The sequence below is a fragment of the Populus euphratica genome, unplaced genomic scaffold (genome assembly GCF_000495115.2).
Source record: "Populus euphratica unplaced genomic scaffold, PopEup_1.0 scaffold132.1, whole genome shotgun sequence".
NCBI classification, from domain to species: domain Eukaryota; kingdom Viridiplantae; phylum Streptophyta; class Magnoliopsida; order Malpighiales; family Salicaceae; genus Populus; species Populus euphratica.
The window spans coordinates 529,973-551,763 of NW_011500019.1; the positions used below are offsets into that span (position 1 = coordinate 529,973).

Sequence of the window (21,791 nt, forward strand, 5' to 3'; positions counted from 1 at the left end):
GTAGAAAGATTTAGCAAAATTTCTCTTGAGTTCAACCTGATTTTCACAATCATACTATAAATTGTTTTTTATATGATAGTAAAGTTAGAATTAAATTTTAGAGATTCCAACGACATATAGGATGAGTTTCTGTCAATGCCTTAATTCCTTTTATGTCACAGAATTTTCAAGTGTTGCTTATCTTAATTTGTCCTCCATCACAAACTCTAACATCGTAACTAGGCTCTAGCCTTTTAGTAGTGAAAATTTCCTCCAATTTAACAAGGAAAAAAAAAGCACGAGTTTTGTCATAATTTATTTTTAGATTATTCCCCAAATTTAATTTTTTTCCTCAAACCTAAAAAAAAAAAAAAAATAGTGTTGTTTTGAACAACACTGTTCTCCTCCTTCCCCTACACATACAGAGGCAGGGGAAGAAGATGTTTTGTTCCTCTACAACACCCATTAATTTGAGGTCTTCCTTGATGCGTGTGGTAGGAGTGAATTGTCAACTGCATTTAGTTCCTTTTATGTCTTCTTGCACTGAATTGTCAAGTGCATTTAATTCCTTTTATGTCTTCTTGCACTGAATTGTCAAGTGCATTTAATCTTCACGAACTCTAACATCGAAGCTGGGCTCCAGCCTTTTAGGTTGTGAAAAATCAGTGACATATATATTTTATTCCTTTCACATTATATTTTTTTAATGTATTTTAAGCTTATTTTAGCTCATTAAAAGTTATTTTATAATTTTATCATGTATTAAAAACTTTGTGAATTAATTATTAAAAAATAAAAAAATTTTATTTTATGTTTCAAACTTTTATTGCCTTTTCAAGTTTTTCACTGAGTTGGAGTTTTAGAATGGAAATATGTGCTTCATCAAAGTTGAATTACACATCAAGTTATTCAAAAAATTATTATAGGTAAAAGTCCAAGTTTGCTTGAGCCTTTAAATGAAGTCACAAAATCAGACCTGAATCCTATTTGCAGTAAGATTTGTTGTTCGCACGCTAAATATTTAAGCTAGCATATTTTGACATTCAGGTATTGAAATCAGACGGTTCAAAAACTTAAATTCATCTACATATCTATAGCTACCACATTTATAAAGGGCTCAATGATAAAAAATTATTGTTTTCAATACAAAAACCTTGATCCAAGTTGGAGGGAGAGTTTTGTTTCCTAATCTGATCAGTAATTGATAAAATTGAGAATCTTATCTTTAAGAAGAAATTTGATGGGATTGAAGAGATTTTCTCTACAACATTTAATCTCTTAATTTTTATCCTTGATATCTTATCATCAAGGCTACTTTTTTTCATGTTAAATAGGAGGGAGGGGGGGAATCAGATAGAGGGATCATTCCAATTTTTTTTCTTTTGGTAATTCGAGCAACTATTTGTTTTGTTTTGTTTAAAGGGAATAGAATCCATCTCAATAATCGATTATGAGAATTCGTGCTAATCATTGTAATTTTTTCACATTCAAGTACGTATTCATCCTTATTTTAAATTTATACTATTAATTTTTATTCATGCTAATTGAATTGATTTGAGATAACAATATATATATTTTAGTTTTTTTCAATCTGTAATTGTTATTAGGGATAAGAATAAAAAACAAATGAATTAATTTGATTATTTCATCTTTTAGTTTAATTCATTAGGGAGGAATAAGTAAAGTAAAATCATTCAAGCTTTTGAATGGTTATTTAGAATAAATTTTACAGTCTTTGATCCTAAGACTATTGTCGAGTGAATGAAAATTATGTTTTAATATTAAATTTGCTTGATAATAATAAATTAATAAGAAGCTTTGTCTTACTAATTTATTGTTAATTTTTTCAATTCCCCTTAGCTTTAAAGAAAATCGAGTTTATTTACTTCATCTAAAAGGATATTTATTTTACTTTGTTGATCAATTGATTTATAGGAATGGATGTATAGTCCTTTAAATTGAGTTAACAAAATATTATTTTACCTTTTTAATTTTTAGAATTTTGTTTCTTTAATTTTTAATTTTTTATGCAAAATATTATCTTAATATCTAAGGGAATGGCACCTGAAAGATGGTTGTTGTTAAGAATAAGCTTGTACAACAATTTCAAACCCCCTAAATCTTTTGGGATGGCTCCTTTTAACTGATTTGATGATAGATCTATCAAGCGTAATTGAGTAGCCTTCCCAAGCTCTGGTGGTATCTCACCAGAAACATTATTGTTTGAGATTCTAAGGCTTTTCATGTTACGACAACCTCCCCATTTTGAAGAAAGCTCACCATAAAAATTATTGTAACTCAAATCAATATAATCCAGATGTGGATAGACATCAAAAACCTCAGAAACATTTCCTGTTAATTGATTCCTTTCAAGTCTTACTCGGTGTAAACGAGTACAGTTTTTCAAACTTTTCGGGATTGAACCTGAGAAGTTGTTGTAGCAAGCAGTAAAGTTCTCCAATACCCCTCCATGACATAACTCTAGTGGCAAATGACCCGTGAATTCATTGAAACCAATTTCCAAAACAATCAATTGGGTAAGATTTTTCATCTCTACGGGCAATGGGCCGTGAAGTTTGTTTATACTTAGATCAAGTGTAGTGAGAGTTGTCAAGTTTCCAATTGAATTAGGAATTCTACCGGTTAAAACATTATTTAGCAAGGTAAGTTCACTGAGAGATTCTAGCAACCCAATTTCTTGAGGAATGGAACCAGAAAGTTTGTTATCCCAAAGATAAAGTGTGTATAGGTTTCTCAAATTTCCAATAGAAGAGGGGATCAAACCAGTAAGATTATTGTCATCTAGTTGTACTTCAATGAGCATGGTCATGTTTCCAATAGAAGAAGGGATGGGACCAGAGAGTTGGTTCTGAAAAATGTAAAGGTAAGATAAGTTTCTCAAGTTTCCAATGGAATAAGGGATTCTACCGGTCAAAACATTGCTTGACAAGTCGATTTCATTGAGAGATTCTAGCAACCCAATTTCTTGAGGAATAGAACCAGAGAGTTTATTATCCCAAAGATAAAGGACGGATAGGCTTGTCAAGTTTCCAATAGAGGATGGGATCAAACCAATGAGATTATTTTGTTGTACTGATACATCAACGAGCATGGTCATGTTTCCAATAGAAGAAGGGATGCAACCAGAGAGTTGGTTCTGAATAAGGTGAAGGAGAGATAAGTTTCTCAAGTTTCCAATGGAATAAGGGATTTCACCAGTTAAAACATTAGATGACAAATCAAGTTGATTGAGAGACTTTAGCAATCCAATTTCTTGAGGAATGGAACCAGAAAGTTTGTTATCCCAAAGATAGAGTTTGGATAGGTTTGTTAAATTTCCAACAGAGAAGGGGATGAAACCAGTGAAATTATTTTCAGCTAAAGAAATAGCGAAAAGAGACGTCATCTTTCCAATTTCATGTGGGATGGTTCCAGAAAGAGAATTGTTCTGAAGGTCAATAGCAAAAAGATTACGGAAGGATGAGAAGTTGAAATCATAAAGCGTACCTCTCAAGCCAAAGTCTGCAAGGCTCAAATTGGTGATGCTTCCAGAATTGCCACAAGTGATTCCAATCCAGTTAATGCATGGGCTCATGCCGACCCAAGAAGAAAGGAGAGATTGGCTTCGGTTGTCAAGACTGGCTTTCCATTCGAGAAGAGCCTCAGCTTCTGTATTATTACCAAACAGTGAAGTTGTGGAGGGAGTGTGTTCAGCTAAAGTAAAGTAAGAAGAAAAGTTGAATGTGTGAAGGAGCAAAAACAGGATGTGGAGAAAGAACGAGAAGAATGATTTATTTAGTAAGGACGTCGTCATGGTGTGTTTTCAAGAGATATAGGATACGGTTTGCTATGGTAGATTAGGCTCTCCCATGGAAGTATTTATAGGAAGGAAAACATGATTGGAATTTAAAAAAAAAAATCATTGAAAATTACATCTCTTCTCTAATTAAGTTGAAATTAACTAGACTATGATTGCTCTCGTGCTTGACACGGTTGACAATTTGTGATAAAATTTCATTTCAACTTTCTTTCCCCTTTCCATATCATAGTTTGTGACGTTAACCGGAAATTATACCATGTCAAGTCTTCTCACTTTTGCTTCTTTTTTTTCTTTTTTTTACATTCTCGTGCTTGGCAATTGGAGGCAGAAAAATGAAATAGATAAACTATTTCCAACAGGATACGAGGTTGATAGAGAACGTTAATCACTATGAAAGTACCGAGGGATCATAGAGAATATAGCTTCTTTATGACCAATGGACTATGAAAGTAAATAAAGGGCAATAAAAAGCAAAGAGTTTTATGGAAGAAACTTTAAGCTCGAAAGTTTTTTTTAACAATTTGATCACCACACTAAATTCAATGGGAGATATTGTAATTGACGTGGGACACACTTGTGGGTGTATCGCTTTGTAATTTCCAGTTCATCAATAATTTCTTCTCCCTTGCCATATTTTCCACTGAAAAGATAAATGGAAAAGTGTATGTGAGAGACTCACCAAATTTCCATAATGGAGGGCCAACTTTGACGAAGAGACTGAGAAGACTATGGATCAGTACCCGTAACAACCACGGGAACAAGTCAAACAAGTATGGCCCTTCAATGGTCAAGTTCCTATCAATCCATTTTTCTTAAGTTCTGTTGGATCTGGATCTTAGACAGACTTAGATTGTTGTTAAGAGTACTTCAATCTGAATTTTTTCTGGATTTTCTTCTATTTTTTGGCATCACTAAAAAGCACTAATTTAATGTTTTTTCATACCAAATGCAATTTTAAAACTCACCTAAACATAGATTTGAACATAAGAACAGGCGTAAAAATGACTACCCTTCATTGACAAAGATTCTTTCCAATAAAGAAAAATTAATACGCTCCAGAGGAGAGAAATAGCATTGAAAAGGTACTGAAAGATGCTACTAAACAAAATTTGGGTGCGCCAGAAAATAGTTATAAAAGATAGAGCATGATCATGGCTCTATCCAGAATGCAAGGTTACCAAGAAAACAGTCACAAAATGGCTTAAACAGAACACTCTTTTCCTATGACCAACGCCTAATATTTCAGACAAGTGGATTGAAAAACTTAAGAGCTTTAAATAGGTTGAGAGTTTTGGTAAACAATTCTCAATGGATTATTATCTGAAATTATCTCTGACATTATCTCATCCCTCAACTTCCTACGTTCCCTCTATTAGAGAAGTCTCCCGATTCCTTATCATGCATTGTTGTAACAGGTTCAGTTTGTTTAAATTTTGAATTTGTATTTTAAGCTGCGCACTTATCCTCAGGGATATGCTTCTAGTCTGTTACAATCCCTTGTATTTATATCATTTAATCTAATGAGAAGAAGTGTGGCATATTTTATCTTCTCTGTTTCTTTGCTCCTCTCATTGCTTTTATGGTATCCGAGCTCTTAATTGCTGCTGCTCTCCTCCAGCCACCAATACCATGACAACAACCAATTCCAACTCTGTAACTGGAATGCAAAACACAAATGAACTAAACACCTCTCATATCCATCAATACCCCTGCCCAAGTCCCACTCAAACTCTCCACAACTAATTACATCTCCTGGAAACTTCAATTCCACACACTCTTTATCGGATATGACCTCTTAGGATATATAGATGGATCCAAACCTTGTCCACCCTCCACTATCACTCAAAACAACACCACCGTACCAAATCCTACTCACAATACCTGGATAAGACACGATCAACTGATCCTTTCTCCCACAATTATTCCATTCATTGCAAGAGCCAAAACATCACAAGAAGCTTGGTTGATCTTAGCAAACACACATGCCAAGCCATCCCGAGGGTGCATCAAGCAAGTAAAGAATCAAATTAAAAAATCTAACCAAGGGGTCTCAAACTGTTATAGAGTTTCTTCAATTGATAAAATGTCAGGCTGATGAACTTGCTATTCTTGGGGCACCAATGGATGAAGATGACCTCACAGACAAAATTCTTGATGGTCTTGGGGATGACTCTAAAGACCTTATACGTGCAGTTCAACCCCGCGATAACATGATCATGTTTGATGAACTCCATGAAAAGCTTCTTCATTTTGAAGCATCTCTTCAAGGTGCAAAGTCTGAACCCTTTCATTTGCTTGGTGCCAAATCAACCCAATACAACTCCAGTTGCACCAATGAACAGCACTATGACACCATGGCAACCTCAAGCTCATTTTGCATCCAACACGACTTCCACCACTCCTCAAGGACTACCGGACAGTCATGCTTTTCATCATGTCACTGCTGACCTGAGTAATCTATCTCTTCACACACCTTACAATGATTCTAATGATATTATGAATGGCGATCGATCGAGTGCTTCTACATCATTTACCACTCATAACACATCATTTAAATTAGACAATGTTTTGTGTGTTCCTAGCATGAAAAAGAATCTAATTTCTAAAGACTATGCTTACATATGGATTCCCTTGTCGCTACATTCGGCCTTTTCAATTCCTCCCGATCCGTATAATGAAATCAAATTGAGTACCCTATCTTTACCAGTAGCACATACACAAATAGAATTCTTATTTGTACAATACAAATATCTCAATTTTGTACTCTGTCGAATTCTTACCATCCTCTTTTCATTGTGAAGGAACTTCGCATGGGGACAATTCTTTTGAAGGGTCAAACGAAGGATGAGGTGTATGAATGGTTGGTTCCTTCTTCCCTAACATCTCCATTAGTAGCCTTTTCTAGTGTCAAAACTTCTTCATTTGCGTGGCATCATATATTAGGTCATCCTGCATTTCTAATTTTAAAACATATTATTTCACATTATCAGTTAGATTTATCTTCCTCTCTAATCTCTGATTTTTTATGTAATGCTTGTCACAGCAATGAAAGCCATAAATTACCTATCTCTACATCTACTATTGTTTCCTCTCAACCAATTGAAATTATTTTCTTTGATGTGTGGACTTCCCCTCTCTCCCATGATGGTTGTCGCACTATGCAATAACAATGATTTTAAATATTATGTCATATTTGTTGGTCACTTCACTAAATACATTTGATTTTATTTTCAAAAATATGAAGTTAGAGAGGTATTTATCATATTTAAAGCCATTGTGGAAACACACTTTCAAAATAAAATCCACACACTTTACTCTATTAATGGTGGTGAATACATGACTCTTTGAACTTTTCTTGCTACCAGTGAGATCACTCATCTTACTACTCTATTGTATATTCCTGAACACAATGGATATTTTAAAAGATGTTATCGTTATATTGTTGAAATAGATCTCACTCTCCCATCTCAAGCATCATTTCCTTTAATGTTTTGGACTCATGCTTTTGCCATTGCTATTTACCTAATAAATTATATACATATGCTCATACTAAATTTATCATCCCCATCTAAAAGCATTTTTGGCTCTCCCTCAAACTATTCTAAACTTAAAATTTTTGGTTGTTTGTGCTACCCATGGTTACGTTCTTATGCATCTCACAAAATTGAATCTTGTTCCAAGCCCTGTATTTTTCTAGGCTATTCCTTTACTCAAAGTGCTTATTGTGCTATTATCCTCCCACATCTAAAATATATGTTCTTCGTCATGTAAAATTTATTGAATCAATCTTCCCCTCTTTTATGTTATTCATGCAATCTCCCAGTCCATAACCAGACACCATCTCTACATGGATCCCTCCCATCATCACAGTCCCAACGAACCAAGCTTCCACTGGGACATTCAACACACCACCTCCAGTTCAGCCTCTAAGATAGCCCTCTTATGATGCTTCGTTCTCCACTACTAGTATAACCCCACACATCCCACATAAGCCTCTTGTCCAACCAACCATCTCTATACCTTCACCTGAAATCCAACCAACCACCTCTGTGCTTTCATCCAATACCCAATAAAACACATATATCCCAATCCATAAAAATACCTTACAGCCACCACCCATAAACTCCATAACCACTAAAGCCAAAAACAACATTCAAAAACCAATCCAGAAACTTAATCTCTCCACACAACTATCTCACCCTGTTGATGTAGAACCAACCACTGTGAACCAAGCACTCAAAGATCCAAAATGGCATCAGGCCATGTCTGAAGGATATGATGCTCTTGTTTGAAATGGGACTTGGGAGCTTTTGTTGTGTGTGGTCCCACACCATGTGATGGTGGGACCACCACATTAATTTTCATATGATGGCTGTCTCTTGGTGTTTAAAATTAAGTGGTTCGGGTACTGTAGCGGTAGATTGAAAAATAGAAGAGAGGAGAAGAAAATCAAGAGAGAAAAAGAGAAGAAGAGGCAGCAGAGCAGCTTGAGTTCTTTCTTCGATTTCCACCTCGTTCACCATTGGATCGGACTAAGATTTTAACAGCGGCTTCTAGACACGTTGATCTTCATTTTGGACGGTTGGAACGAAGATTGATGGTATAGAAGCTGGCTGTTTTGACAGAAAACGGGGCTGTCAGTTTTGTGAGTTTTTCTCAAATAATTCTCCTTTAATCTTGTTGTAATCCGAGAATAAGTTGTTCTTGATGATATATATGTTATATCCCTTAGTTGAATCTGAGGAAGAATGATTGTGAACCCATTATTTGTTGATAATGGAAGTTTTTAGGTGGACTACAGTCCCGTGGTTTTTCCCGCATCGGGTTTTCCATGTTAAAAATCTTGGTGTTGATTTTGTGATTATTTACATTATTTTTATCATTGTTTGATTTTGTTTTACTACACAAAGAGGGAAAGAATTGGGACTTGTGAATTGTGAATTGTATTCCGCTGAATTGATCCGGGTAAATTGGTGTCTGGTTGTTCCTAGTTTTCCCAACAAAGTGGTATCAGAGCATTGGTTGTGTAGATTGAATTTTTTATGTAGTTAAAATGAAAAAGGAAGATTCGGGCATGATAAAGCTTACTTCCTCAAATTATTTTCTATGGAAAACAATGATGGAGGATCACTTATATTGCAATGATTTGGCTTTGCCGATTGAATGTAAAGGAATAAAGCCTGATGATATGGATGATGCAAAATGCAATGGACTAAATAGAAAGGCTACTACTAATGTTAGAAAATGGGTATCTTCTAAGTTCATTAATCATATTTCTCAAGAACATGATTGCTATACAGTTTGGAAGATGTTGGAAGAAACATTTGCTAAGGAGAGTGCACAAAACAAGGTTTTTGTAATTAGAGACCTTGTGAATTTGAAGTATAGAGATGGTGAAGATGCTTTAGTGCATATAAATATATTCCAAGGGTTCTTGAATCAGTTGTCATTGATGAATCTGGAGTTAGCCGATGAAATGCAAGCACTAATCCTATTGAGTTCATTGCCGGATAGTTGAGAGACTTTGGTGGTGTCACTTAGCAATTCTACTCCGAATGAGAAGATCACTTTGAAAACAGTGAAGGATTGTATCCTCAATGAAGAGAAGAGGAGAAAAAACGCAAGCACTTCTGAGTCTCATGCACTTGTTACAGAAAATCAAGGGAGAAGTCCAAGCAGGTTCTTTCATGGCAAGCAAGATAGAGAATCCAGCAATAGAAAAGGCAAATGAAAGCCAAGAGAAAGATCTCAGTCAAGGAAGGGTTTTAAGTGCTATTATTGTGACAAGCCTGGGCATATGCAAAAAGATTGCAGAAAGTATAAAAGAGATAAAAAGGGTAAAGATGGAGACAAGAATGAAGAGAATGGTACAGCTGCAGTTGTATTTGATGGTGATGTTGCCATTGTTTGTGATGATGGTTGTGTTAATCTCACATGTCAGGATACCACCTGAGTTGCAGACTCAGCAGCTTCTTACCATGTTACACCCCGACGTGATTTTTACACATCCTACACTGCTGGAGACTTTGGTCAAGTTAGGATGGGAAATCAAGGGATGGCTAGTGTTGTGGGCATTGGAGACATTTGGTTGGAAACCAATACTGGGTGCAAGTTGCTACTCAAAGATGTTAGGCATATGCTTGATATGCGCCTACACTTGATCTCTACAGGTACTCTTGATGAAGAAGGCTATCACAATTACTTTGGAGATGGTAAATGGAAGCTTTCCAGAAATTCCCTGATTGTTGCTAAAGGGAAGAAGATGGGTCTCTACATGTCACAAGTCAATGTGATCAAAGGGGAGGTGAATGTAATTGAAGATTGCTCTACTAATCTGTGGCATAAGCGGCTTGGACATTTGAATGAGAAAGGCTTTGGCATCCTTGCCAAGAAGAACTACCTTCCATTAAAAGGTATGAACTTGAACACATGTACTCATTATTTAGTTGGCAAACAACATAGAGTTGCGTTTCAAATATCACCTTCACATAGAAGATCACATGTTCTTGATTTAGTTCATACTGATATTTGCTCTATGATTGATAAGTCTCTTAGGGGTGCATTGTACTTTGTTAGTTTTATTGATGATCACTCCAGCAAAATTTGGGCCACTTGTTTGAAATCCAAAGATCGGGTGCTTGATGTCTTTAAGGATTTTCATGCTAGAGTTGAAAGAGAAACTGGTAGAAAGCTGAAATGTATTCGAGCTGATAATGGTGGTGAATACAGGGGTCCTTTTAAGAAGTATTGCAGAGAACATGGTATCAAGTTGGAGAAGACAGTTCCTAAGACTCCACAACAGAATGGAGTGGCTGAGAGAATGAACAGAACCATTGTTGAAATAATTAAATATATGCTCTCTCATGCAAAGCTGTTTAAGTCCTTTTGGGGTGAGGCAATGAAGATTGCAGTTGCCATGATCAACCTTTCTCCATCAGTTTCTCTTGAATTTGATGTTCCAGATAGAGTTTGGAAAGGAAAAGATGTTTCTTATACACAGTTAAGAGTGTTTGGATGTAGGGCATTTGTACATGTTCCTAGAGATGAAAGGTCTAAGCTTGATAGCAAGACAAAGCAATGCATTTTCTTGGGCTCTAAAGATGATAAGTTTGGCTATAGGTTGTGGGATCCAAAGGAGAAGAAAATTATGAGAAACAGAGATGTTATCTTCTTTGAAGATCAAACCATTGAAGATTTTGAACAGAAAGAGAAAACAGAGTTTACTGTTTTTATTCCATCTAATTCAAATCCAAGACCTACTCCACAGTTACCTTTGATGTCTGTTAATCACGGGGGAGACTTGCAAAATGATGATAATGGTGGTTCTCTTATTGAGCCATTAGTTGGTGATCCTGAAGCAACTAATGATGATATTGATGTTATTCCTGAACAAGTTATGCAAGAAGCTTCGGATAAGCCACAATTGAGAAGGTCAACTAGACTTCGCCAACCTTCCACCAGATATTCTCCTCATGAATATGTGTTGGTTACTGATGGGGGAGAGCCAGAATGCTTTGATGAAGCTATGTCACATGAGAAGAAAAGTGAGTGGTTAAAAGCAATGCAAGAAGAGATGAAATCCTTGCATGAAAACCATACCTTTGAGTTAGTAAAGCTTCCTAAAGGTAAGAGAGCACTTAAGAACAAATGGGTGTTCAGGTTGAAAATTGATGAACATTGCTCACAGCCAAGGTACTAGGCAAGATTGGTTGTGAAAGGTTTCGGTCAGAAGAAGGGTATTGATTTTGAAGAAATCTTTTCACCAGTGGTCAAGATGTCTTCAATCCGAGTTGTGCTTGGCTTAGCTGCTAGTTTGAATCTTGAAGTTGAACAACTTGATGTGAAAACTGCCTTTCTCCATGGTGATTTAGATAAGGAAATCTACATGGAGCAGCCTCAAGAGTTTGAAGCAAAAGGTAAAGAGTAGTTAGTTTGTAAGTTGAAAAGGAGCCTATATGGGTTAAAACAAGCTCCAAGACAATGGTATAAGAAGTTTGATTCTTTCATGGTGGATCATGGTTATGACAAGAGCACTTCTAATCATTGTGTATTTATGAAAAGGTTTCCAGATGGAAACTTTATTATTCTCTTGTTGTATGTGGATGATATGTTGATTGGTGGCCATGATGCTAAGAAGATTCAAATCTTGAAGGAAGAGTTGAGTAAGTCTTTTGCAATGAAAGACTTAGGACTGGAAAAACAGATTCTTGGCATAAAGATCACACGTGACAGGAAGAAGGAGAAACTTTGGCTATCTCAGGAGAGATATGTTCAAAAGGTACTTAAGAGATTCAACATAAGCAACTCCAAACCTGTTTGTTCTCTACTTGCAAGCCACTTTAAACTAAGTTCTAAGTAGAGTCCTTTAAGTGATGAAGAAAAAGATGAGATGAAAAAGGTTCCTTATGCATCCGTAGTTGGTAGCTTGATGTATGTCATGGTTTGCACAAAGCCGGATATAGCTCATGCAGTTGGTGTGGTTAGTCGGTTCCTCTCCAATCCTGGTTAAGAACACTGGTCAGTAGTGAAATGGATACTTAGGTATCTCAAAGGTACTTCTAGTTTCAGCTTATGTTTTGGTAATGATAAACCTGTGTTAGATGGATGAGATGCAGATATGACTGGTGATATTGATTCTAGAAAGTCCACATCAGGATACTTGATGAAGTTTGCAGGGGGAGCAGTCTCATGGCAATCAAGGTTGCAAAAGTGTGTTGCATTATCCACTACAGAGGCCGAATATATTGCTCTTATTGAAGGGGGCAAAGAGTTGTTATAGATGAAGAAGTTCTTGCATGAACTTGGCCTAGTTCAAGAGAACTTTATATTGCATTGTGATAGTCAAAGTGCAATCCATCTCAGTAAGCATCCTACTTTTCACGCTCGATCAAACCACATTGAGGTTAGATATCAATGGATTCGAGATGCTATGGAGATGAAGTCATTCATTGTTGAGAAGATCCATACTGATGACAACGTGTCAGACATGATGACCAAACCTCTACCGAGAGAGAAGTTTGAGTTCTGCAGAAGGGAAGCAGGCTTGTCAGAGCCTCCTAAATTGAATTTTACATATTGATTGTCGGTATGGCGAATTCCTCACAAGGTGTGTGAGGGGGAGATTTGTTGTGTGTGGTCCCACACCATGTGATGGTGGGACCACCACATTAATTTTCATGTGATGGCTATCTCTTGGTGTTTAAAATTAAGTGGTTCGGGTACTGTAGCGGTAGATTGTAAAATAGAAGAGAGGAGAAGAAAATCAAGAGAGAAAAAGAGAAGAAGAGGCAGCAGAGCAGCCTGCGTTCTTTCTTTCATTTCCAGCTCGTTCACCATTGGATCGGGCTGAGATTTTGACAGAAGATTCTAAACACGTTGATCTTCATTTTCGACGGTTGGATCGAAGATTGGTGGTATGGAAACTGGCTGTTTTGATAGAAAACAGGGCTGTCAGTTTTGTGAGTTTTTCTCAAATAATTCTCCTTTAATCTTGTTGTAATTCGAGAATAAGTTGTTCTTGATGATATATATGTTGTATCCCTTAGTTGAATCTAAGAAAGAATGATTGTGAACCCATTATTTGTTGATAGTGGAAGTTTTTAAGTGGACTACGGTCCCGTGGTTTTTCTTGCATCGGATTTTCCACGTTAAAAATCTTGGTGTTGATTTTGTGATTATTTGCATTATTTTTATCATTGTCTGATTTTGTTTTACTGCACAAAGAGGGAAAGAATTGAGACTTGTGAATTGTATTCCGCTGAATTGATCTGGGTAAATTAGTGTTTGGTTGTTCCTAATTTTCCCAACACTTTTCTCGTTAGATTCTAGTCACAATATAGTTGGATGTAAATGGATTTTTTGAATTAAACATCACTTTGATGGCTCTATTGACAAGCACAAATCATGCTTGATTGCGAAAGGCTTTCATCAACGATCAGGAGTTGACTATCATAACATTTTTAGTCCTGTAGTAAAGCCTGCCATAGTTCATTTAGCTCTTAGCCTTGTAGTGGCTCCCGCTTTGTCATTACAACAACTGGATGTAAACAATACCTTTCTATAAGGTCATCTCTTTGACCATGTTTATATATCCCAACCTCCAGGTTTTGTTGATATAGATAATCCAACTCATATTTGCAAGCTTCAAAAAGCAATTTATGGGCTTAAACAAACTTCACGAGCATGGTACCATGAGCTTCATAAATTTCTTATTGCTTCAGGATTTCACAATGCTCATGCCGATACATCTCTTTTTATTCTAAACACTGGAGGTAACTTGCTTTATCTTCTGGTTTACATGGATGACATTATTCTTACCGGTAATAATGATACTACAATACACAAGTTTATACAACTGTTTTCTCACCGATTTTCTCTAAAAGATCTTGGACGCTTATCATATTTTCTTGATGTGGAAGTTTTTCCAAATGATCACGGTATACTGCTGTCTTAAATACGTTACATTGTTGATCTTCTTACTCACAAAAAAATGATGAATGCCAAACCTGTCCATACTCCATTACCTACCAGTCCTCCCATAACATTGCACTCAGGTTCACCTCTCAAAGATCCCACAGAGTATCGAACATTTGTTGGCAACTTACAATACTTATTAATCACGTGGCCAGACATTGCCTTTGCCGTTAACAAGCTTTCTCAAAACATGCATCAACTGACTACAGAACATTGGATTCTTGTAAAACGTCTTCTGCGTTATTTATGTGGCTCTAATGATGGCATTCAGCTTTACCAAGACTCACCACTTTCTTTACATGCCTTTGCTGATGCAAACCTAGTTTCTCTACATGCCTTTTCCAACTCTGACTGGGCTAGAAACAAGGATGACTTCACATCTACCAGTGCCTATGTTGTTTATATTGGTCGTAACCCTATCTCGTGGAGTTCCAAGAAGCAAAGAACAGTTGTTGGATCCTCTACGAAGGCTGAATATAGATTAGTAGCTGCCACTGCTGCAGAGCTTAACTGGATAAGTTCCCTCTTGACAGAACTTGGTATTGCTCTTCCTCAATCCCCTATGATTTATTGTGTCAATATTAGGGCAACCAATTTGTGCTCAAACCCAGTTTTTCACTAAGGATGAAGCAGGTTGCCACTAATTTTCATTTTATTCATGAGCAGGTTCAAAATGGCATTTTACATGTTTCTCATGTTTCTAGTGATAATCAATTTGCTGACGCCCTTACAAAAACTCTTCCCAAGTCTTGGTTTCTTTCACTTAAATCCAAGATTGGTCTCGTCACGCGACCCCAATCTTAAGGGACCATATTAGAAAAGTCTTCTTATTCCTTATCATGCATTGTTGTAACAGGTTCAGTTTGTTTAAATTTTGAATTTATATTTTAAGCTGCACACTTATTCTCAGGAATAAGATTCTAGTCTGTTACAATCCCTTGTATTTATATCAGTTAATCTAATGAGAAGAAATGTGGCATATTTCCTCTTCTCTGTTTCTCTGCTCCTCTCATTGCTTTTACCCTCAGGACTCTTGCATTCTCCTTTCTTTGCTTTCTTTCTTTCTTCTAACCTTGCTTGCTTCTTTTCTACAGCTTTCCTGCATGTTTTCTCTCCTCTACTATCATGATATTTTGCCCCATGCTCACCCCTCTTAGCTGACCTCCCCTTTGCTCTCCATCAGAAGAACTATCCTCAGAGGAACTAATCCTAAAAACATCCTCCAGAACCAGCTATGCTCAAGAAACAGATGCTAACATCTTGCAAGCAAAAATTACAACTCTGAACAACAGATTTCCCAGAAATCCAGCCAATATTTACTAACCAAAAGCTAGGAAAATGGTTAGATGAGAGTAAAAAATGAAATTTACTAAATCAAGATTAATGGGCAGTGATTAGTACCCAATCAAGAAGATTAATGAATAATTATCCATAATCAAATGCTTTCACATACATAAATTTGTTCCAATTTGACCAAGAAAATAAATAAAAACTCAAATTCAATCTTAATCACAACGTCAAAAATTAAATAATAAAAACTGGATTAAAAATAAATTCATAATTATTCAACAGACTCCATGAATCCAACCCAACTCAGACAAACCATAAAGAGGAGACACAGGACTCTCGACATTACAAAGCAAACACTGCAACAGCAACTATACCAACTGATCCCACCACATTATTATGCATAAACCAAACTGCACTGGATATATCCACAGGAGCCACAGGACTCTCATCATTAGCCGCAGGAACCGCCTTTGCCGGTTTTTCTGGTGCAGGTGCCACTGGTGCTGGAGCTGGAGCATTAGAAGCAAAAATGTCCTTAGGGAGAAGAACCTTTTCAATCTTATAAATGGCAAGCTGGTTGTCTGTGTATACGGTGCCAGATAAACTTGTATTGGTAAGTCCTGTGGTTATGTTCACTGAGTTTGGATAACTTGTCACGTTAAGTGGTAACCTACTGCCTGTTCCAGCCCATGTACCTAGAGGGTTACTTACAGTCTGAAACTGGGAAGTAGAGAGGAATGTTGGAATTACGTGGAACTTCACTAACTCAGACTTGTCTCCGTCACTTAGAGTGTTGAGAGTTCCTGATTTCAGTTCCGAAAATGCGCTATCCGTTGGTGCAAAGATGGTCAAACCAGTGCTTGAATCATTTAGCGCGGAGAACAAGTGGTTTTCCTCTTGGGTGGATCTCAAAAGGCGGATAAAGATCGTGAAGTGGCCAGCCTTCTCAAGGATTTTGGTTACGTTGGTGATGCCATGTGGTGCAGCAGCCTGTGTTGGGGTTGCTGCTGGAGGTTGTGCCACAACCACTGCTGGTGCCTGCCCTGGGGCTGCAGCTGGTGACTGGGCAAAGGTATTGGTGCATTGGAGGAAAAGAAGGAAAATAAAAAATGAGGAGATTGACTGTTGCTTCATGTTTATGTTTTTGGGTTATATGCTAGAAATGATACAAAAATGTTAATGTAAATTGAGCTTGATCATAGTTAGAAAAGTGTTTGATGTGTAAAGAAGGGACAGAGTCAGGTTTTATAGTTGTTGGCAGAGGATCAAGCTAGGTGCAATGTACAATTTTAGTTATACAATTAGGTAGCTAGTATCTTATCTTTTTCCGAAAGGTGGAGGGTATCAATGGAGAGGCAAGTTCAACAATGCTGCAACAACTAATTTTCTTGGAAACGCAGGGGAAAAAAATAGATTATAAAAAGTGGATTTCAAGTGGGTGTGACAGCAAATGAAGATATCTATGATTGTCAAAATTATAATTCTGAATCATCACTGGCAGAACATTTGAGCATATACTTCCGAACATCAAAACAAATCATCTGTAATGGCAGAGGAGTTTGACATGAAATCTCAACTGAATCATCTTTAATAGCTTTGATCTAGCTCCTTGAGCTTAAAAGAGTCACATCCTTGAATCCATGACAGATTTCGATAGACTAACTTTCCAAATTCACACGTCCAGAAATCAAATCTCACCCATACCACCACATGACATGACATGATCAAGATACACTGACCTTATTATGTACTTGATTTGATGTTTGTGGCAATCCTTCTTTCAAGGTTTATGCAATCTTCGAGTAAGCTGACTTTTTAGGGAAACAAAGAGAGTCCTAAGATATCGACGCAGACATAAACAACGAAAGAAAGACAGCAACTGCATAGGATCACCATGCAAATTTCAAATTTTGTTACCTTTCTAAACTAGAAAACCTGAAAATAAAAATAAAAATGCAATAAAAATATTTAAAAAACTAGAAAATTTAAAAATAAAAAGGAAAAATTACAAATCTAACCTGAATAGCACCTTTTGGGTCTAGATGTCTTCCAGACCTGCTGACCATTACATATATAGGCCTATATAGCAAAATTTGAGCATGATTCAGCTGTGAAATTGAAAGCTGTAATTATGGGTCTTTTTGTCAAGTCAATCACTCTGCCCATCCCAAATATTGTTTTGGGCTTTGTTCTTTACCATCAGTCCATAGACATTCCTTCAAGACTATCCATGCGGCCTAGTGAGGGGAATGACTGATTTTGGAGTGTTGTTTGAAGCTACTGGCTATAGAAAATTGACTACTCTGATAGTGATTGGGCTGGTTCAGTCGATGATATGAAGAGCACAACAGGTTGTGTTCGATATCTGTTCAGGTGCACTTTCTTCGGTGACCAAGAAGCAAGAACCGTGGCACAATCCACTGGAGAAGCAGAGTGCATAACTTCAGCAGCAACTATGAATCCAGCCATACGGTTAAGGAAACTTCTCCAAGATATGGGGCAGCAACAGCATGTAGCAACTAGAATTCAAGTTGATAACAAGTCGGCCATTGCAATTGCAATAGCAAAATATTCAGTTAGTCAAGTAAAAACCAAGCATATCAAAATGAAGTTGCAGAGCTCATGAAGTAGAGAAAGCTAATGCGGTGACCTTTAGCTGTTGTTACGCAGAAAAGCAACTTGCAGATATATTGCAGCGAGAGCTTCCACAAATATACATCCTTAACTTCTCTGCAAGCATCTGCATGTAATAACAAACTTTTATGAAAAGTTGTCATTAAGAAGAATAGAAGAAGCCTATCCAGAAAATACAAGTCGCGAAAGTCACTAGCATGAAGCAAGTTGAAACTAGAATTATTAACCAACACTTGCACACGGAACCATCTGCATATACCAATACAAGAGCTTACCAGTTATATTTGTTTCCTGAGTCCTGACAGGTAATATAGCGTGGAAATTCTTTTTGCACCAGAAGTTTGCCAGCCCAAAGTAGGAGATAATATAACAGTCTTAGTAAAGGTTGTTCTGTTTCAGAACCCTTGTTTTTTTGACAATTAGCATTTTCTACTCTTTTGAATAATTAAATTGTCAATTGTCTTCTAGCCTTATAGCTTAAAGAAAACTACATTTCGGTTCGAAACATGCTTGTGTGAATTCCAAAATCACAATGAAACATCTGTTTTCACCATTATCCTACAACATGTATCAATAAATGTGTAGCTCTAACTTATCACTAGCTTCAAAACGTCAATACTGCAAGATGAAGGAAAAACACAGATGGATTGCATTAATCCTGCTGTGCAGCACACTAGGGCGCTGCGAATGAGCAAGTGACCTCACACACCAGTCCCCAATGCTCTTTTATGTCCATGAATGGAATGTTTTCTAAAATCAAACCAGATAAGTCCTTGAAATGCTACCTACCTACCTTAAATTGAACCATCTCTTGCAACCCAAGATCTGGACAAGTAACCTCAATTGAAGCATTGTTGACAGTAAAGGAACTAAGCTTTAGCCCCTTAAGCTTTAAAGAACCAAACTATTACTTTCTTCATTCCCTACAAATTTCAACAGATAAGCTTTCCAAATGCGTACCCAGAAATCATCTACAAAGTCATCCTATTGGAGAAGAAAGCAAAGGAAACAATGACCTCAGAGACTGGAGCCTCATGGAGGCAATGGTCTTATTTACCCAAAAGATAGGGAATAAGCACATGGCGCCAAGGTGATAAGAAATGAAATGAAAAAACGAGATTGACTACTTATATGTGTGTGTGTGTGTGTGTATTCCAATTTGACCAAGAAATTAATCAACAGATCGGAATTCAACCTTGATCACAAACTCAAATCATACAAACTGGATTCAAGGTAAAATCAGAATTATTCAACACACAATCAGCCGGCGCAGCAAAATAAAGCACCAAACCGGACACAACCCCTACTTATATCATATCAAGATTCGAAATCCTTCTACATTACAGAGAAAACATTGCAGAAGCAAGTAACCCAACTGATCCCACCACAACATTATGAGTAAATATAAGGGCACTAGATATATCCACAGAAGCTGCAGGACTCTCTACAGTTACTGCAGGAACTGCCTTTGTTGGCTTCTCTGGTGCAGGTGCCACTGGTGCTGGAGCTGGAGCATTAGAAGCAAAAATGTCCTTAGGGAGGAGTACCTTTTCAATCTTATAAATGGCTAGCTGGTTGTCTGTGTATACGGTTCCAGATAAACTTGTATTGGTAAGTCCTGTGGTTATGTTCACCGAGTTTGGATAACTTGTCACGTTAAGTGGTAACCTGCTACCTGTTCCGGCCCATGTTCCGAGAGGATTGCTTACGGTCTGGAACTGGGAAGTTGATAGGAATGTTGGAACTACGTGAAACTTCACTAACTCGGACTTGTCTCCATCACTTAGCGTGTTGAGAGTTCCTGATTTCAGTTCCGAAAATGCGCTATCCGTTGGAGCAAAGATTGTTAAACCAGTACTTGAGTCATTTAGCGCGGAGAATAAGTGGTTTTCCTCTTGAGTGGATCTCAAAAGGCGGATAAAGATCGTGAAGTGTCCAGCCTTCTCAAGGATTTTGGTGACGTTGGTGATGCCATGCGGTGCAGCTGCCTGTGTTGGGGTTGCAGCTGGAGGTGATGCAACCACTGCTGGCGCCTGAGCCGGGGCTGCAGCTGGTGACTGGGCAAAGGTATTGGTACAATGGAGGAAAAGAAGAAAAATTGAAAATGAAGAGAGCAAGTACTGTGGCTTCATCTTTATGTTCTTAAGATATATAATGCTAGAAACAATGCAAAAAAGCTGATGTAAACTGAGCTTGATTTTTGTTAGAAGTGCTCGATGTGTATAGAGGGGACAGTTTGAGGTTATATAGTTGTGAGCAGAGGATAAGTTAGGTGCAATATGCAATTTTAGTTACACAACTAGGTTGCAAGTACCTTGTCTTACTCCAAAAGGTGGAGGGTCATCAATGGAGATGGAAAATTGACAATGCTGCAGCAGCTACTTTGCATGGAAAGTAGGAGGAAAAAGAAACAAGAATCTAAGAAATAGATTTCAAGTGGGTGTGACAGCAAATGAAGATGTGCATTTCCCACTCATCAATGGCAGAACATTTGAGCATACTTCCACACATTATAACAAAATCATCTTTAATGATAGAAGATTTGGACAAGGAATCTCAGCTGACCCCATCTCTGTATCCAAAAATAGCTAAAGACTTAGCTGCTTGAGCTAAAAGGAAAGAAGCTTTGGATGTGTTGAGTAACATAATAAAACTTTTTTTTGCAGTTTTAATTTCCTTTTCTAGTTTTATTTTTTCAATAAAAAATCCGAAAACGTGTTTTATTTGTTACAAAATCATGAAGATAAATTTTTCCATCTAAAAAAATACTTTAAGATTATAACTATTTTTTTATAAAAATATAAATCATAATTTATAATAAACATCTTAACATTTTGTATTCGTGATAAGTTAAAGATGAAATTATAATTTTATTTCTTTTAAAAAAACTATCATGTAAAAACTATATTGCTAACCTTTCAAAAATATTTATATTAAATTTATAATAAAAGGTAAATTTATGATGCTAACTAAATATAAAAAAATAAGTTTTTACATTGCTTAAAATGGCTTGGATATAAAATAAAAAAAATATTATTCATATTTGTTTCATTTGAAAAATAATGAAAAACTTATATTAGAAAAATACAGAGAATTTTTAAAATATGTTTTTCAATCTGAATTCAAATTTAAAAAAACTAAAAAATTTAGTTTTTCCATAGGAAGTTACAGTTTTCGTTTTTCTTACTCCAACTTTTTTTAAAAAAAATATTATTTTGTTTCTAAACAATTTTTTACATCCTTTTAATCCTCATGAGAAATTGATGGACTAACTTTCCAAATTTAGACACATAAATTAGATCTCACACCAGGCCATCACTTAATCAAGAAACACTTTCTAACGTACGAGAGCCAAGAACAGGCCATGTTGCTGCTTACAATGATTTTTTTCCTTATGCAAACACAAACCTAGAAATTTTATATAAACATTTTGAAATAAAACAAAAGAAGATGCCTGTTCTCTCTCACACACTTTTTCCCGCTAATTATCAACACGAACAGTTTTGAACTGGAGAAGAAGCCTGAATCTGATGTGGGCTTGAACTCGAGAAAGATTCATATAGCAAAGAATTTATCTTAGCAAGATTAAGGAGGG

General features: G+C 36.5%; 3 protein-coding genes across 4 annotated transcripts; all 3 read right to left on the reverse strand.

Annotated features, from left to right (window-relative positions):
- Nucleotides 1-1,565: 1,565 nt before the first annotated feature.
- On the reverse strand, nt 1,566-3,871 carry LOC105141847 (probable leucine-rich repeat receptor-like protein kinase At1g35710). The gene is made up of 2 exons (XM_011049220.1): nt 2,011-3,871; nt 1,566-1,570 (listed from the first exon to the last, which is right to left on the reverse strand). Exons 1-2 carry the CDS (start codon nt 3,791-3,793, stop codon nt 1,566-1,568), a joined length of 1,788 nt encoding a protein of 595 aa, XP_011047522.1. The 5' UTR covers nt 3,794-3,871.
- Nucleotides 3,872-15,802: 11,931 nt separating this feature from the next.
- LOC105141840 (fasciclin-like arabinogalactan protein 12) lies at nt 15,803-17,615 on the reverse strand. 2 transcript variants are annotated; one of them, XM_011049214.1, is made up of 2 exons: nt 17,581-17,615; nt 15,803-17,441 (listed from the first exon to the last, which is right to left on the reverse strand). In XM_011049214.1, exon 2 carries the CDS (start codon nt 16,694-16,696, stop codon nt 15,905-15,907), a length of 792 nt encoding a protein of 263 aa, XP_011047516.1. In that variant the 5' UTR covers nt 16,697-17,441; nt 17,581-17,615; the 3' UTR covers nt 15,803-15,904. The 2 variants fall into 2 exon arrangements, with proteins under 2 accessions (XP_011047516.1, XP_011047515.1); XM_011049213.1 differs by having other exon boundaries at nt 15,803-17,497; nt 17,581-17,597.
- Nucleotides 17,616-19,401: 1,786 nt separating this feature from the next.
- Nucleotides 19,402-20,418, reverse strand: LOC105141842 (fasciclin-like arabinogalactan protein 12). The gene has a single exon (XM_011049215.1). The coding sequence runs from the start codon at nt 20,326-20,328 to the stop codon at nt 19,537-19,539; it is 792 nt and encodes a 263-aa protein (XP_011047517.1). The 5' UTR covers nt 20,329-20,418; the 3' UTR covers nt 19,402-19,536.
- Between the last annotated feature and the right edge of the window lie 1,373 nt (nt 20,419-21,791).

Coding starts and splice junctions, on each gene's coding strand:
- LOC105141840 (XM_011049214.1), bottom strand. CDS start 16,696: ATGAAGCAACAGTCAATCTCCTCATTTTTTATTTTCCTTCTTTTCCTC.
- LOC105141842 (XM_011049215.1), bottom strand. CDS start 20,328: ATGAAGCCACAGTACTTGCTCTCTTCATTTTCAATTTTTCTTCTTTTC.
- LOC105141847 (XM_011049220.1), bottom strand. CDS start 3,793: ATGACGACGTCCTTACTAAATAAATCATTCTTCTCGTTCTTTCTCCAC.